Source organism: Struthio camelus, chromosome 17 (genome assembly GCF_040807025.1).
Source record: "Struthio camelus isolate bStrCam1 chromosome 17, bStrCam1.hap1, whole genome shotgun sequence".
NCBI classification, from domain to species: Eukaryota; Metazoa; Chordata; class Aves; order Struthioniformes; family Struthionidae; genus Struthio; species Struthio camelus.
The window spans coordinates 18194378-18209550 of record NC_090958.1 but is presented as its reverse complement, the minus strand read 5'-3'; the positions used below and the strand labels follow the sequence as shown (position 1 = coordinate 18209550).

At 64.0% G+C, this 15173-nt stretch overlaps 2 protein-coding genes across 6 annotated transcripts in view; one reads left to right on the top strand and one right to left on the bottom strand.

Moving 5' to 3' along the window:
• The first annotated feature begins 200 nt into the window (after window positions 1-200).
• On the top strand, window positions 201-5215 carry PHETA1 (PH domain containing endocytic trafficking adaptor 1). 5 transcript variants are annotated; one of them, XM_068911019.1, is made up of 3 exons: window positions 201-1898; window positions 2541-2812; window positions 3278-5215. In XM_068911019.1, exon 3 carries the CDS (start codon window positions 3289-3291, stop codon window positions 4039-4041), a length of 753 nt encoding a protein of 250 aa, XP_068767120.1. In that variant the 5' UTR covers window positions 201-1898; window positions 2541-2812; window positions 3278-3288; the 3' UTR covers window positions 4042-5215. The 5 variants fall into 5 exon arrangements, with proteins under 5 accessions (XP_068767120.1, XP_068767122.1, XP_068767118.1 ...); XM_068911021.1 differs by having other exon boundaries at window positions 201-1979; window positions 2544-2812; XM_068911017.1 differs by having other exon boundaries at window positions 201-1979.
• A 312-nt stretch (window positions 5216-5527) lies between these two features.
• Window positions 5528-15173, bottom strand: part of CUX2 (cut like homeobox 2) — a 79167-nt gene continuing 69521 nt past the window's right edge. The window contains exons 16-21 of the mRNA XM_068911005.1: window positions 12832-13604; window positions 12397-12556; window positions 10945-11214; window positions 10323-10511; window positions 9867-10140; window positions 5528-8408 (exon numbers count right to left, since the gene is read on the bottom strand). Coding sequence (XP_068767106.1) covers window positions 7679-8408; window positions 9867-10140; window positions 10323-10511; window positions 10945-11214; window positions 12397-12556; window positions 12832-13604 — 2396 coding nt within the window. The 3' untranslated portion in view covers window positions 5528-7678. The remainder of the gene's footprint in view (window positions 8409-9866; window positions 10141-10322; window positions 10512-10944; window positions 11215-12396; window positions 12557-12831; window positions 13605-15173) is intronic.

Sequence of the window (15173 nt, the reverse complement as noted above, 5' to 3'; positions counted from 1 at the left end):
GAATGGGAGCGATTTTCCGAAGCGGCCTCCAAAAGGCTCCCGGGGAAGCGGTGGGGCGGCCGAGGCCCATCAGGCTGCGGCGGCGGTGGAGGAACGGCCTTTGCTGGAGCAGCTGACGGGGCTGCAAAAAGCAGCCAAGCTTTGAGCCCCGTCCAACAAAATCTGAGCCCAGGAGCACATCCACTTTTTTTTCTCAATTATCGCAGCTGGTCTAATAAAAGATATTACTTCTCCCTGCAGTCCTTGCTTCTCCTAATCTAATCGTGCTAAAGGGCACTTCTCAGCAAAACCAGAAAGATAAGCCGCGTGCAGAGAAACCCGGAGACCTCACACCAACAGCCTTGAACAGAGAAGCTCTGTTCAGGAGGGAAGATAAAGGACAGATGGTTTTAGTGTTGTTTTAAATCCCTTTTTATAGTCCGAAAGAGAAAGTCTGCAGGTGATAAGGAAACCCATCGGTGCACTGAAAACTGCTGCCGCGAGCAGAGGCTGCAAAACCCCGGAGCGGTGTGCGGGGAGGCAGTGGGGCATCCGCCGCCGGGACAGGGCGAAGACGCGGGTTTGGCACGAGGGCATCAGCGGGCCGAGCCGGCCCTCGGGCAGGGGCGGCCCGCAGCAGAGTTTCTTCATCCGCGGCCCACAGACCACGGCCGCCTCGCAGTGCGGTGCAGGTGGCCTCCAAAACGCACGCAACCACTGTGTGCTGTTAAAACACACGCGCTGCCACGCAGATGAGCAGGGCAGCAAAGAAAAGGGAGGAAAGAGAAAGCAATAAGGACGGCAAATACTTGAAGCAGACCCCAGTATTTACTGGGACATCACGAGAAGGATGGCAGCGCTGCCAAACTCGTGGTCCTCAGCCTGGAGGCGCTTTCACCCTAGAAGGGAGCAGAAGTCAACCCCGAGGTTTCTTCCAGCGGGCCGTTTCGCGGGTGCCCCGTTACACGTGTCCCGCCAGCAGGACGGCAAGGACCGTGCGGGGTGGCCGGCGTTGGTGCAGGCGCAGCAGCGCGCCGGGGATTCGAGTCACCCCTGGCCCGGATGGGGCAAGCGCTGGGTGGACGGACGCCTGTCAGAGAGCACATCAGCAGCTCGAGGGCCGCATGGGTTTTGCGGTCAGGAAGGGCACGGCGCGCCGCCCGCGTGATTGCACAACGCCCCGGCGGCGTGGGAGCCTGCATCGTGCCAGCTAACAGATCGTCACCCACCGCTTTTTAGGCCGCCGCTTCTCGTGCCGCAGTCGTCATCACCTTCCGCCGGACGCCTCTGCAAGCCCTCGGCTCATCCTTTTGCCCTGCATGAACGCAGAGCCCCCTTTCCACCCACCTCGTCCCAGCCTGTCTCAAGGACGTGGCTTGGCACACGTTAAGAGCGGTGAGGTCTCGTTCATCATCGCCCTGCCGTCCGCCTCGACGCGGCCCGGCCCCCCGGCGAGCGGCCCCGCCGACGCAGACCTCGCCTGCGGAGCCCAAGCTTTTCCTGCCCGTCCCGTCCATCGGCCTCTCCCGTCGGCCCCCTTCACAACCTCTGGCAGACGAGGCTCTTGCCCGCCCGCTCTTTGCCCCAAAACTCGCCGCAAACATTCAGTGTGAAGCAGCCAGTTTCGCCACTGGGCTCCCAGGTTCGCCATCCGTACAGAGCGCGGCTCGCTGGCGCCCCGCAGGCACCCCGCATCCCTGCTTTCCCCAGCGCTGCTGGCGGCTCAGTGGTTTTTACCCGGCTGACTAACACGCCGAGGACTTCAGTCCCCCCCTCACCCCGTGGGAGGCACTGGGCGGTCTGTCCGGGGACGCTGGCTGCGCGCAACCCTTTTTGCGTGCCATCGGCAGCGGCAAAAACACCAGGCTCGGCGGCGGAAGAAACCAGCAGCCAGGGCGGAGGTCTGGAAACCTCCCGGAGTGAGCACAGCCTCCCAGAGGCGAGCGAGAAGCCCGGGGAGCCCTGCTTTGAGGCGCAGGCCGCGAGCGGAGGGGTCGGGGGTAGGCGGCGGCTCAGCGCCGGGGGGGCGGCCGAGCCCCCCGCCGGGGCAAGAAGGGGCTGCTGGGCACGTCGGGGCGAAACGCGCGGGGGCCGGGTGGGGGGCGGAGGGCGCCGCGGCTCGGCCCTGCCCGCAGCCGCCGGGCCGCGACGGAGCCGCCGCCCCGGGCCGCGGTGAGGGGCGGGCGCCAGAGGAGGAGCCAGGGTGAAGGCAGCGCCCCGCCCGCGGGGCCGGACCGAGCCGAGCCGAGCCGAGCCGAGCCGGGGACAAAAGGTGGCGGGGCCGGAGCGACCGGGAGCGGGACGGAGCTGAGCCGCATCGGGGCCGGAGCCGCATCGGATCGGTCCGGATCCGGAGCGGAGCGGGGCCGCCCGGTGCCCGGGGCGGGCGCACGAGGTGAGCGGGCGGCCGGGCTCCGCTGGCCGGAGGGCGCCGGGGACCCCGCGGCTCGCCTGCCCTGGGAGCCCTACCAGCCCCCGCGGCAGCTCCTTTCGTATTGTGATGAGGCCGCATAGGAAAATAATACTCCTCGCACATGTCTGTCTTGTGTTCCCCCCCCGAGGAGCGATGACTCGTTAAAAGCCGCAGGCGTTTCGGGACGGAGCTGCGCCGGAGCAAGCGGCCGGAGCTGGGAAAGCCGGGCGCCAGGCTCGCCCTGGCCCTGCTTGACGAGCGGACGCCCGACGAGCGGACGCCCGACGAGCGGACGCCCAAACCACCGCTGCTGGCCCCCAACGCGGCCACCGCGGAGGCACCGGCACCCGCAAGGCGCCGCTGATGCTCGCGCCGCCGAAGGCCGGAGCGGGAGCGGGAGGCTGCGCGCCGGCGGTGCAGGTAGGCGGGAAGCCGCGCGCGGCGAGGCCGGGGACGCGGCGGTGGCTGCGCGGGGGCCCGGGAGCAGCGGTGGCCTTGCCTGGGCGACGCGGGCCCGCGGCACCGGCGGCCGCTTTCCGCTTCGCTCCGGCGGAGAGCAGGCGGATCCGCGGCGCGGGCCGTAAACGCTCCCCGCCGCGCAGGGCAAACACGGCGCTGCCGGAAGAGGTCACCTGGGCCGAGCCGCTGACGCACGGCATCCGCCGAGCCGTGCCCGGGGCTCTCGCGCAGGAAAACGCTCCGTAGCGGAGAAACCCCCCCGCCCCGGGGAGCCCCCCGGGGTAGCACCGAGGGGGGGGGCTGTGAACCGAGGGCTGCTTTTTCCCGCGCCGGGGCTCCGTCCCGGGCAGCGAGGGGCTGAGGGCTCGACACGGCGCGGTGGAGGTGCCGGCAGCCCCCCGGCACGTCTCGCCTCTGCCCCCGCAGGGCGCCGAGCCATGAAGCTGAACGAGCGGAGCCTGGCGTTTTACGCCACCTGCGACTCGCCCGCCGACAACGCCGGCTTCCTCTACAAGCGGGGCGAGCGGCACACGGCCTACCACCGGCGCTGGTTCGTGCTGAAGGGCAACATGCTCTTCTACTTCGAGGAGCGGGAGAGCCGGGAGCCGGTGGGCGTCATCGTGCTGGAGGGCTGCACCGTGGAGCTCTGCGACTCGGGCGAGGAGTTCGCCTTCGCCATCCGCTTCGGCGGCGCCAAGTCCCGCACCTACGTGCTGGCCGCCGAGAGCCAGGCCGCCATGGAGGCGTGGGTGAAGTCGCTGTCGCGGGCCAGCTTCGACTACATGCGCCTGGTGGTGCGCGAGCTGGAGAAGCAGCTGGCGGAGATGCAGTGGGGTCCGGCCGGCGGCCGGAAGACGACGCCGGAGCGGTCGCCGGAGCGGCGGCCGCCTCTGCCCGGCGCCGTGCCCAAGGAGAACGGCTGCGCCGTGTGGCACAACGCGCGGGGCACGGACCCGCCGCCCCGCGCCGCCGCCCCGCGCCGGGCCAGCGGCTGCGATGCCGAAGCCGACCCCAGGCCGCCGCCGGTGCCGCCGCGGCGGCGGGCGTCCAGCGGCGAGCCGGCGGCGGCCGAGAGCCCCGGCGGGGCACCGGGGGCGTCCGCCTTCTCCCGGCTCCACGAGCGCTACGGCAGGGAGGTGGCCCGGCTGCGGCACGAGTGGCTGGAAAGGCGGCAGGGCCAGCGGCCTTGAGGGGCGGCCGAGCCCGGGGGACCGCGTGTCCCCCTGCCACCCTGCCGTCCCTCGGCGGCCCGTGGCGGGGACGGAGGGGGGTGCTCCGCGGCGCTGCCTCGGCCTCCTCCTCCTCCTCACCCTGGCCGCTCCGACGGCGGCCGGGAGCGCCGAGGGAGCCCCACGCGCCCGCCGAGGGGCAGAGCAGCCGGGGCTGGCGGGAGCTCGCCCCCGCCGGGGTGGCCCGTCCCCGGTCGTGCAGCGCCGGCGGGGCCACCGGGCCCTTGGGGAGCCGGTGCGCGTGGCCCGGCCTCGATGCCGGGCAAGCAAGGGACGGACCGAGCTGAGTTTTGGCGTCCCGCCTGACGGCAAAGCTGCCTGCGCCCAGCCGGCAAGCCCCGAGCGAGCGAGCGAGCGGCCAAGCGCGCCCCGTGGCTCAGCGCGCCCCGGCCCAGGGTGCGTTTGGGTGCTGCGGCAGGGGACCGGCGAGGTGACCGCGTGCAAGGCGCGCGGGACGCCGCACGGGAGTTTTGCAGCGAGTGCTCGCTCAGGGCTCGGTGCTGCGCCGGGGGCCGAGCCTGCCGCTCCCGTCGGGATCGCTCCGGCAGGATGTGGGTTGAAAAAGGAAAATAATCTGCGAGCGCAGCCTTTCCTTAGCGCCGGCGCGGCCCCGAGCGGCCGCCGCGAACGGCCCGGCGCTGGCCCGGCCGGCCGGCTCGTACCGCTGCAGAGAGCGGCCCCGAGCGCGCGGCGCCGGCGGGACGGGGAGGCTCTCGGCCAAGCGGCGCCCGCGGGAACGGGGCTGTCGGCGCCGGGCGGTGGGTGATTCATGCCGGCACCAAGGCGTTTCCCAAGTCACGTTTGGCTGTTTCAGGGGGGGGGCATCTAACGCGGCTGCTTCTCTTTTATTCCACCAACCGCTTTTATCAGTGTAAAAACTGCTGCTTAAAAAAAAACCTCGGAGGTGGGTTAACCCCCCCCGGCTCTCGCACGCCGTGTTTTCCCCAGCAGGTGCCCGCTGGTTTTCCTACCGGGGCGAACTCCACCTTCCTCCTCTCGTGGGCCTGCTCCCGGGAAGAGGTGCAATTCCTGGCCTGGCCGGCGCCGCGGTCCTGGGCCGGACGGCTCCGGCGCCCTCGGCCCTCTCGGAGCAGGCTCCAGCCTCGGCTCAAATAAAGGTCGTTGCAGAAACTCCCGCGCGGCTCTGCGTCTCCTTTGCGCCCGAAAGCCCCGGGGCGGCAGCAGGAAGGGCTGACGTAGGGTCCGGCGGCCGCTGACGGCAACCGGAGCGAGCCGAGACGGGAGCCGCGCGGCTAGTCCGCGCGCCGAGCCCAACCGGGCACAGGGGAAAAGCCGAGCCCGCCGGGGCACCTGCGGCGCGGTGGGATCTCCGGCTGGCAACGGCCGCGCCGCAGGAGCCGAGGTGGCCGGAAAGCCGGGGACGCGGCGGGGACGTCGGCTCGGGGAGCATCTCCCCCCCCAAGAACAAAACAGCCCGACAGCAGACTATTATCCAACTTCTGTATTTAGTGGCTCTTTACAGAACTTGTTTCCTTTCAAAATTTTGTTAACAAAGTTCATCGATCTCATAGAAACTTTGGAAGTACAGTACGGGAGCCTAACAAAAACGTGAGCGGTATGTCCCACTAGCTTTTAGTACAACAGGATTTCCGTGCTCGAGAGACTAGCCTAAGCGCTTGCTTAACCGAATCCCGTTCCACTAAAGCTAAAACTAGCACACGAAGGAGAACAGTAGTCAACGGTCGTGCCTCGACCTTCTGCAGCGCGGCGGCGGCGGCGGCGCCTTGGGCAAGGTCGCGCTTGTTCGGGTGCTGGCGTCTCGGTAGCGCGACGGGGCCATCCTTGCCTTGGCGGAGCCAGACGGCTTTGCTTTTCAAATCGGTCGTCCGCTACCACCAAAAATATAAAAATACCTTCTTTTCTGATAAAAACGTATACCGTGGAAAAACTCTTCAATGCATAGCCTGGGAGCCTGGCGGCCGAGCTCTGCCGGCGCGGGGCGGGCGGACGCCGCGGGGGGCCGCGCCGGCCGGCGCGCGCGCGCTGCGTTTTTTTTGGCGCTCGCAAAAAAAAAAAAAAAAAAAAAGATGCGTCGAGAAAATAACCAAGCGGAAAAACCGTACGGAACGACCCGACACAATTCGCTTCGCCCTTCGGCTTTGAAAGGCGTGCGAGTAGCTGCGGCCGGCCGGCGGCAGGGCTGCTCCCCGGACACGACGCGCCCGGCCGCGACTTCGCCGGCGCTGCGGAGAGCACGCGCAAGCTGCAAAAGCCGCTGCCCGGAGGCAGATCCAAGCCGAGGGGCTGCTCCTCCTGCCTTGGCGCTCTTCCCGCTGCCCTAAGCTGAGGAACTTAAAACAAAAAAGTGCTTCAGCCTCAAAAGCTGGCTCAAACGCAAGGCGAAACCAGCGCGGGAAGCACCTCCGGCCCCCGGCGCGCTCGCTCGAGTCCGGAGAGGAGCTGGCATTTTATATTTTTTGAGTGCTTGGCCCCAAGCACTGGTGCTCGAGGGTGCAAAGCTCAGAGGCTGCTTCTCGTCTTCTGCTTTTTCTTTCAAGCCGGACAACGACTACGGAGTGAAGGGCTCCGGCCGAGGGCGCGGGCGCCCGCCGTCAGGACCGCCGGGAAGCCTGGCGCCGGCAAACCGCAGCTGCCCGGGACACCTTTACACCAGGGACCTCTCCCCTGTCTAGCAGAAGCGGAGACGCATTTGGGTGGGTGGCGTGGGTGGGTTTTTGTTTTTTTTTTCTTTCTTTTTTAACCGGACAGAAAGCTTCACCGTCAAGAGCTGTGGTTTGCTGCAATTGCTCTGGGTCTATCGCGGGGTGCTAATTAGAGGAAGTGCAAGGAACCGCGTTATGTACCATGCTACATCTTGTTCAAGAAGGCTATTGCAGACATTTCTACAACATATACAACTGCACGTGACATTCTGTGTTACAAAGGTTTCAAAAACATACCACCAGAACTAAATACATACTTGATGGCATCCAGGTTGTCAATTTAGAGTCTTCGTGGACTATAACACAGTCTCTGGATGGGGTAGAAGTAATGCAGCGTCTTACAGACAAATGTGGAAAAACCGCTATTCAAAAGTTTATTAAATTTGGTCAGTCTCATAGTGCTTCTTGATGGCTTTGTTCAATCAGTCTTTGCTGTGGTTTTTTTTTTTTTTAAGTTTCTTTTTTAATCTCATCCAGTGGCAAACTACAAGACTTCAGTGTACATTTAATGACACAACTGCTACATCATCTTGATTTTATAGCTATCTTTAATATCAAAGCAGCTTAGGCTGTTAATAAATTCCAAAGTATCCTTTTATTAAAATATCTAAAAGAGGTCTATAAATATTTTTTTTTTTTCTAAAATTGTTCCCAGTTTTTCACATTTAAAACAAAGCTCGGGGGCCGTTCGTAGCGGGGTCTCTCGGCCCCCTTCCACCAGGCGCAGGCTGCGGCTTCCCTTCTCCTTCTCCTCCACCACACAGGTCGGGTCACCTTCCGCCTCTCCATACGCGGTGAATTTAACAAAATATATATATATGTGTGTGTGTGTGAGAGACGTGTGTGTATATATATATGTATATATATATATGTGTGTACACTGTGGTGGGCCGGCGCGAGCCCGGCGGCGCGGCTCAAAACTCCCACTCGAGGCCCTCGTCGCGGTTGGCGGCCCGCTCCAGGCGGTGGATGATGTTGTTGAGGTTGGCCATCTTCTCGTGCCGCCGCTGGACGCTGGTGCTGAGCCGGGGGCCGGGGGCCGGGGCGCCCGGGGGCAGCGGCGGCGAGAGGGGCCCGGCGGAGCAGGGCAGGGGCGACACGGAGGCGGCGAGGCCGGGCGAGGAGGCCGCCGAGGGCGAGTTCAAGGAGACCTCGAGGCTGCCGCGGGACGACTCCGAGGCGGATTTGAAGCTGGCGGGGTCGGGCGGCGGGCCGGCCTCGGGCTGGCCGGGCGCGTGCCGAGCGGGGCCCTCGGCTGCGGCCTCGGCCCGGCCTCCCCGCCGCGGCAGGCCGCCGGCGCCGTGGGCAGCGTCCTGAGCGGCGGCGGCGGCCGGCTCGGCTCGGAGCGGGCCGGCATGCCGCGCGGCCGCCTCCGGCTCGCCGGCCGGGCTGCACGAGTCCCGGCGGTGGCAGCAGCCGCCCCGCTCCCCGGCCTCGGCTCGCTCCTCCTTCACCTTGCGCGGCGGCTCGCCGGCCGGCGGGGGTTCGCCCTCTCCCGGCCCGGGTTTCCGCTCCTCGCCGTCCGAGTCCGGGCTCGGCGGGTGGGCGCCGGGGTGCGCGGGGCCAGCCCCGCCGCCGCTCGCCTCTGGGTCCGTGTCGTTGTCCTGGGCGCCCTCCACCAGCATCTCCCGACGCATCCGCGACCTGGGGGACGCGAGCAGAGCCGGTGGGTGACGGCCCCAGCGCCCGGCCGGCTGCCGCCCCCCGCGCCGCCGCCGCAAGCCAGCTCTTGAAAAAAAAATAAATCATTTTCCAAGCCAGAAACGAGCATTTTGCTTTGACAAACACAACAAGGAGATGCCTTCAAGCCTCAAAGCCTCAACTTGTCCCTCTTTAAAGCGTTGTGGGCGGGGGACGGCGCTGTTCGGAAAGGCTCAGTTAAAGTGAAGCAGGTTTTGCAGCGAGTCCGCCGAGCGCCTCCCCCGGCTCCAGCGCCCAGCCCTGCTCCCTTTGACAGTGCCGCCGCGCTGCCACATGACAGCAGAGACAGCCCGGGCCTGAAAATGAGGAAACGATTCCGCAACGCTTTGAGCTCTTTCCAATTTGCAGCCTTCCAAACTGACCCAGTTTTGCAAATGTTTTTCTGCTACGTTTTTGTTTGCTTGTTTGTTTTTTACAGAATTGAAATTTTTTGTTTTTTCAAAGACTTATTTTAGGGCTGTTGCGTTTACTGAGAACAGGAGTGGCTTTCCTGCAACGATGCGCAGGGAAAGGTTGCGAAAAAATTGGGATTTAAAAACATCAGTCAACTTTTCACCAGAAAAGTCCAATTTTCTGAGGTCTCCCCTACGCTCCCCTGAGTCTTGCCCACAAGCAGTTGCTGCATGAGAAAAACCTGGGCTGGCTCCGATAAATATTTACCATCTACTCAGGGCTGCCTCAGGAGAGTCTGACGTAGGCTGAGGCTAAACGGACTCGACACGAGCAGTTAGGTGCCTTTTTATACTGTTTTATACAGCTGGAGGGGGCACGACCCCTCTAACCGTGCTGCTTGCCTACGGGCAGCAGTAAAGCAGCCCAAGGCTGGGCAGCGGCCAGCCTCGGCGGCTCGCTCGCCCCGACCCGCGTCAGACCAGAAACGTCTCTGGGACGAGGCAGGAGGACGCGGGAGCCAGGTGGACACCTGCGATGCGGTCCGAGGAAAAGGGCCTGTGCCGCTCACCGAGGCCGGGCTGCCGTGGGGTCGGTCCCCGGTCCCCTCCGCCTTGGGAACCACACGCCACCGGGCTGCTGCTCTGTGGTGGACGGATGCCACACGGCTGAGCAGGTGGACCACCAGCGTGGCCACCACTTTCGATGCCAGCCTGACGCGCTCGAGCAGTAGGATATCTCCTATGGGTATCTAAGTCTCATGCCGAGTTTTGGCCCATCTCCTGTGCCTGGTGAACCTCTAAAGACCAACTGTGGTTCTGGGTCCCCAGTGCTGGGACACACGGCTGGGTGAGGGCAACAGGGGGCCTGCAAAGGTGCTACAGCCCTGGTAATGCTGCAGCGATGGCACGGCACAGCACTCCGTGCATCCCCTCGCCCCATCGTCTCCACAGATGGCTGGGGGGAGCTGGTCTTGTGGGTGCTGCCAGGCCCCCCGAGCACACCCCATACCTGTAGTTGTGGAACCAGTTGATGACTGTGTTGGTCTTGAGGTTGAGCTGGAAGGAGAGCAGCTCGATGGTCTGCTGGGACGGGTAGGGCTCCAGCTGGTAGGCCTTCTTCAAGGCTTCCTTCTCCTCTGGTGCCAGGACCACCCGGGGCTTCTTGATCTGCAGCAGGCTGAGGTCCTGCGGCTGGAGGCTGGGGCTGGTGCACTCCGAGCGGGCACTGGGGGACTCGCTGTCCGAGCCAGCGCTGATCAGCCCGTAGCGACGCTTCAGGTAGGCTGCGGGAGAGGAGAAGGTGCAGCGCTCCTGGGATGGACAGCTAGGCCAGCCCCGCTGCCTCCTGGCCGCCCGTGCCAGCCCCGGCTGCTCCGCGAGGGCTGCGGGGGATCGGTGGTCGTGGATTCAGCCTGCAGCACCCCAAACTCCCCAGCCACGCATGTTTCGTGGTCCTGCCGCTCACCTTTCTTCTCCAGCTTTTTCATGTCGCGGAGCTTCTCGACATTGTGGGGGTCGTTGAGCCAGAGCTGCATGCGGACGAAGGGCTCCCTCCCCTTCAGGCTCAGCTTGTGCCACGGTTTGGGCCTGGAGAGGAGATCGGACACCGAGCCCTGCGTCAGGCCCAGGATGCTCTCCCCGAACAGCCGCTGGCCTGGCAGAGGAGAAGCAAAGATGGTTAGAGCAGGCCCAGAGCAGCAGGGCTGGAGCTCTGGATCCCCATCTTCCCCCGCGGTGGAGATGCGCCCACTTTCCAGGCCAGCCTTGTTCCTAAAAAGCCCATGGCCGGGTTCCCCCTGAATGCCATGGGGCCGGGGCGAACACGAGGCTCTGTGGCTGCTAAAGCGTGGGGTGATGCACCCACGAGCAGCACCGGCCACGGGCAGCCCGTCCCTGTCAGCCTAGGCAAGTGCACATGGGGAGGTGTCTCGGTGCAGCCGCTCCTGCAGCTCTCCCAAAAGGCAGAGGAGGTGGCACCCCAGGAGCCACCCGGCGCCGCTCCCCGTCGGGGCGGGCAGGACTGGGAGCCCAGTGCCGCCTGGCAAAGCCCGGCAGCCAGGCAGTGCCACGTCCGAGGCGGTTCGCACCTAGGTTGTTGTCCGTCAAGACCTCCTTGACCTTCTTGGTGATGGAGTAGGTGTCCAGCTCGGGGGACATAGCAACTATCTCCTGGATGCCCACAGGCCCTTGGCTGTTGGGGTAGATCTTCCCACTCAGCACAGAAGCTGACCGGCTCTCGGGTTGCTGATTTTCCTTGCTGCTCTCCAGGGCGAGGGTGAGGGGCTCCTGGGAGCCCTTGTCTTGCTCCGAGGGGCTGGGCGGCGGCGAGGGGGACGACTGGGCCTCCGCGGGGCTGGCTGCGAAACACCACGGGGAGAGAACGCCTTAGCAGCCCTGTCCAGACAGCTTCTCCCCTGCCCTCAGTTTTAGCACGAGGATTCAAATGTTATCAGCTTGCTCCTGCCCCGCTCCCGGGGCGGCAGAGGCCGTGTGCGCGTGGTTCACAGCTCTGCCGGAGGCGGGCGGCTGCGGGGCCATCGCCCTTCTCCAGCTCGTCCCCCAAACCTCTCCTGCGAGCCACGGCACAGGGTTCCTCCAAAGGGATGTCATCAACGACCTTGTTGCTTGCAGAACTATGTGCACGCGCCAAAACACAGCATGCAACCGTCGGTCCATCCCCTCTACGCGCAGCCTCAGCACCGCCTGCAACGTGAGATTCGCCCGCCCCAGATGCCGCTCCTGCTCCCCACTGCGCGTCGCAGGAGAAAGGTGTTCAAGGGCAACTAAAACAGCGTTTCACGTGGTTTTACTGATAACAAAACCTTGCTTTCCAAACCAGCCAGGTGCTGGCGCGTGGCAGCAGGTAACATGCTGCAGCGCCGAGCCTCCGAGTCCGACCCCCTCCCTACCGGCTGCCGATCTCCCGCAGGTTTGGCACCAGCGGCCGACCGAGAACCCCTTTCTGCAGGACACCTCCTGGGCCGGGAGGACGGAGGGAGCAGAGGAGAGGCCAGGGCAGAGGGAGAAACTGAGCGGGAACTAACCGGGAACGTCAGCGTTATTTATGGGACGAGCCATTGCCTGCAGCCCGTGCAGCCTGCGAGCGGCTCTGCCTTTCGAAAGGGGGAAAAACAAGCAGAATCTCTGAGGCCGCTATTGCAGAGCAGGAGGCGACGGCAGAATAATTAGAGAGAGAAAACACAACATTAACATAAAAAACCAGTTAACTTCTTTATTCCAGGCACAAAGCCAAGGATTTTGTTGTGTTTTTTCTTTTCTTTTTTTTTTTCCCCTTAACTAGATGACTTTCAAAACCCATTTCTGACAAAATAACACGTGAAGGATCTGTGTAACAGCCTTATCTTGTCTAACGTACTAATTAAGGGCGTTCGAAATGAGTTGGATGTGTCAGAACAGCAGCTCTGGAGAGACGGATGAAAGGAGGCGACAGCGTGCGTGCCGGCGCTGGCTGGGGAGCAGGGCCGGCGCGGGGGCACGGGGCAGCCCTGCCAGGGGCCGCCGGCGCGACGGGCACTTACCCTGCGAGGGGGTGGGCTGCTGGCCGATGCCCTGGCCCAGCTGGTCCGTCAGCCACAGCTGCATGCGGATGAAGGGCTCCCGGCCCTTCTGGGTCAGCTTGCTCCACGGCTTGGGCCGCGACAGCATGTCGCTCACGCTGCCCTGCGACAGGCCCAGCACCTGGGGACGGCGGAGAGGTTAGGCGGCCGTGCTCGGGGCCGCCGAGCGCTTGCTCTGCTCCAATCTGCTCTGCCCTGGGGCCAGGATGGGCTTGCTGAGTCCTCCGGGTCCCCCCGCGGGCACGTGGGGATCGGGGCAGAGCGAGGTCCCCGAGGGGAGCAGCCGGAGGGCAATGGATCCCTGCAGCCAGGGACAGGGGGCCGGGCAGGGTGCTGGGGGCAGGATGAGCCCCCAGAGCGGAAGGGACCCCTGGGACCCAGTTCCCAGGCTGGTACCTTCTCTCCAAAGATCCTCTGGCAGATGCCGTTCTTGGCCAGCTTCTCCTTCACCTGCCGGGTCAGCTCCAGCGTGTCCACCTCCCTGTACATGTACATCTCGTACTGCTCCGGCGTCAGCGGCGGCACGGTGGGCTTGAGGGTCCGGGGCACGTAGGCCGGGTAGTAGGAGAGGCGGCCGGCGGCCTGCGGCTCGGCGCTGGCCCCCTCCGTCTTCATCTCCATCGCCTTGTGGGGCTCATCGTCCGCCGGCAGCAGCTCCTCGTCGTTGGCGCCGCTCTCACTGGGGTCCCCCCGCGGCCAGGCCCGGCCGTTGGCCATGCTGGAGTAGCTCGAGGAGGAGGAGGAGAGCGAGGGCGACACCGAGGTGTAAGGCCGGCTGAGCAGGCTCCTCTCCGCCGCCCAGTGCTGGTCAAAGTAGGAGCCGGCGTCGCCGATCTCTGACTTCACCTTGCGGATGATGCTCTGGACGAAGGCGGCGGGCGAGAGGACGGCGAGGGGCGCCTGGGCGGCGCCGGGGCCGGCCCCGCTCCCGTCCTCCTGCTTGATGTAGGCCTGGACGATGTTCTGGCTGACGGCGGCCAGCGTGGCGCGCTCGGCGGGCGGCGTGCTGCCGGGCCGCCCGGCCCCCGCCTCCATCTCCAGCAGCGCCTGCTGCTGCGCCTGCATCTCCCGCCGCGCCTGCTCCAGGATGCTCTTGATGGCGTCCTCCGAGCTGGTGCCGCCGGAGCCGTTGGTGACCGCTTGAGGTGCCGAGGCGTTTTTGGGCTCGCCTGCGAAAGAGGAGAAGAGCAGGAGTGAGCAGGGAGGGTGCCGGCAGGACGGAGGCTCGTCCCGGGGTCCCCGCAGCACGGCGCTGCATCCCTGCGGCAGACAAGCGCTGGGGACGGCGCGCTCGGCGGCTGCTGGGCCGCCCGCGGTCGCAGCGCAGAGCTGGACGGGATCGGAGCAAATAGGATCAGCTCCTGATAAACCACCCGCAGGATCGAGCCCGCGAGCCTTCCCGTCACGCAGGAGCGAGCAGAGTGCCGCTGCGCCCCGGGAAGAGGCCTGGAGCGCAGAGCGGCCTGGAGACGCTCGCTGGGAGGCTGGCACCGAGCCTCGTCCTGGGCCGCGGCTCCCCCAGCATGAGGACTCGGGGCGTTGTTTCTCTTGTTGCTTTTTTTAATCCTCTTAAACTCTAGCAAGATTGGCTGCTAATTGCATTTCCTCCTCTTGCCTTTATTTATTAACAGAACAGCTTTCGCTTCGCATGGCACGCATGTAAATCATTTCAGCCTGGGTGGGAAGCTCACACCTCGCTGGAAGGAACGGGAATTTCTAGGCTGCCTGTGAAAGTGCATCCCGGGCCTCTCCCGGAGTCGGGATTAGCCTGGCGCCAGTACAGCTGTTTGCAGACACCTCCTCTGTCTTCACACCAGAACGCAATTTTTGATGTGCTTCTAAGTACAGCAGCTTTTCTTTTTTTAGGGCATTGTTTTAAAACGTGGCCATAATTCAAAGCGCAGGAGAAAGGATTTTATCCCCCAGACCTTGTTAGCAGCGCGCTCCTTGAGGCAGACAACCGCGGCGGGCGATCCCAGCTCCGCGGGGACTGCTCTGGCAGGTTACAAGCACAACAACCAGCTGGGTAGCGTGGACAGCAGCGCCCAACAAAGCAAACGCTCCCAGACCTACCTCTTTGACTCGGATTCCGTTTCGACGATTGCAAAATAAATCCCATTAACAACGATGGCAATATACAAACATGTTTGTTTTCCCTGTCTGCTTTTCCACCATTCTTGTCTAATTTAATTCTCAGGGATTCTGCTTTCTCAGCAGACTACCTGTTTTAATGTATTTCATTTCTTGTAATTGACTGTGAGCACAGCTGGTTTAATGATTTCCTCATGCCATATGGATTGTGCGTTCTCATTCAATCATCTGTTTTGGGCAGGGGGGAAGGGAGAGGTTAGGTCCAAAGTTTCTAAAATCTCTGATACAAAAGGGGCTCCCTTTAGAGGAGCCTTGTGAAGGCACCACGGAGCTCACAGTCACGCGGGAGGGTTTCCGCTCTGACAAGAGTTAACGTGGTTTCTTTCCATTATGATCTCCAAATATTTTCTACGGATGTCCCTAGGTCAATGTATCACTTTTCGTCACGGCTGCGGGCAGGTAGGTGGCAAAACGACAGTGCCCAGCTCCCAGGGACCCTTTTGCGGAGGGCCCCAAAAGGTCCCCCTTCCAGATCATGTGTCTGAGCAAGAGAATGCCAAAAAGAGCCCAGTTTGGCCCTGCCATCTCGACAGCCCGGTCTGGGCGCCTGCTCACAGCTGAGGGCCCACCCACCGTCAGCCCAGTGA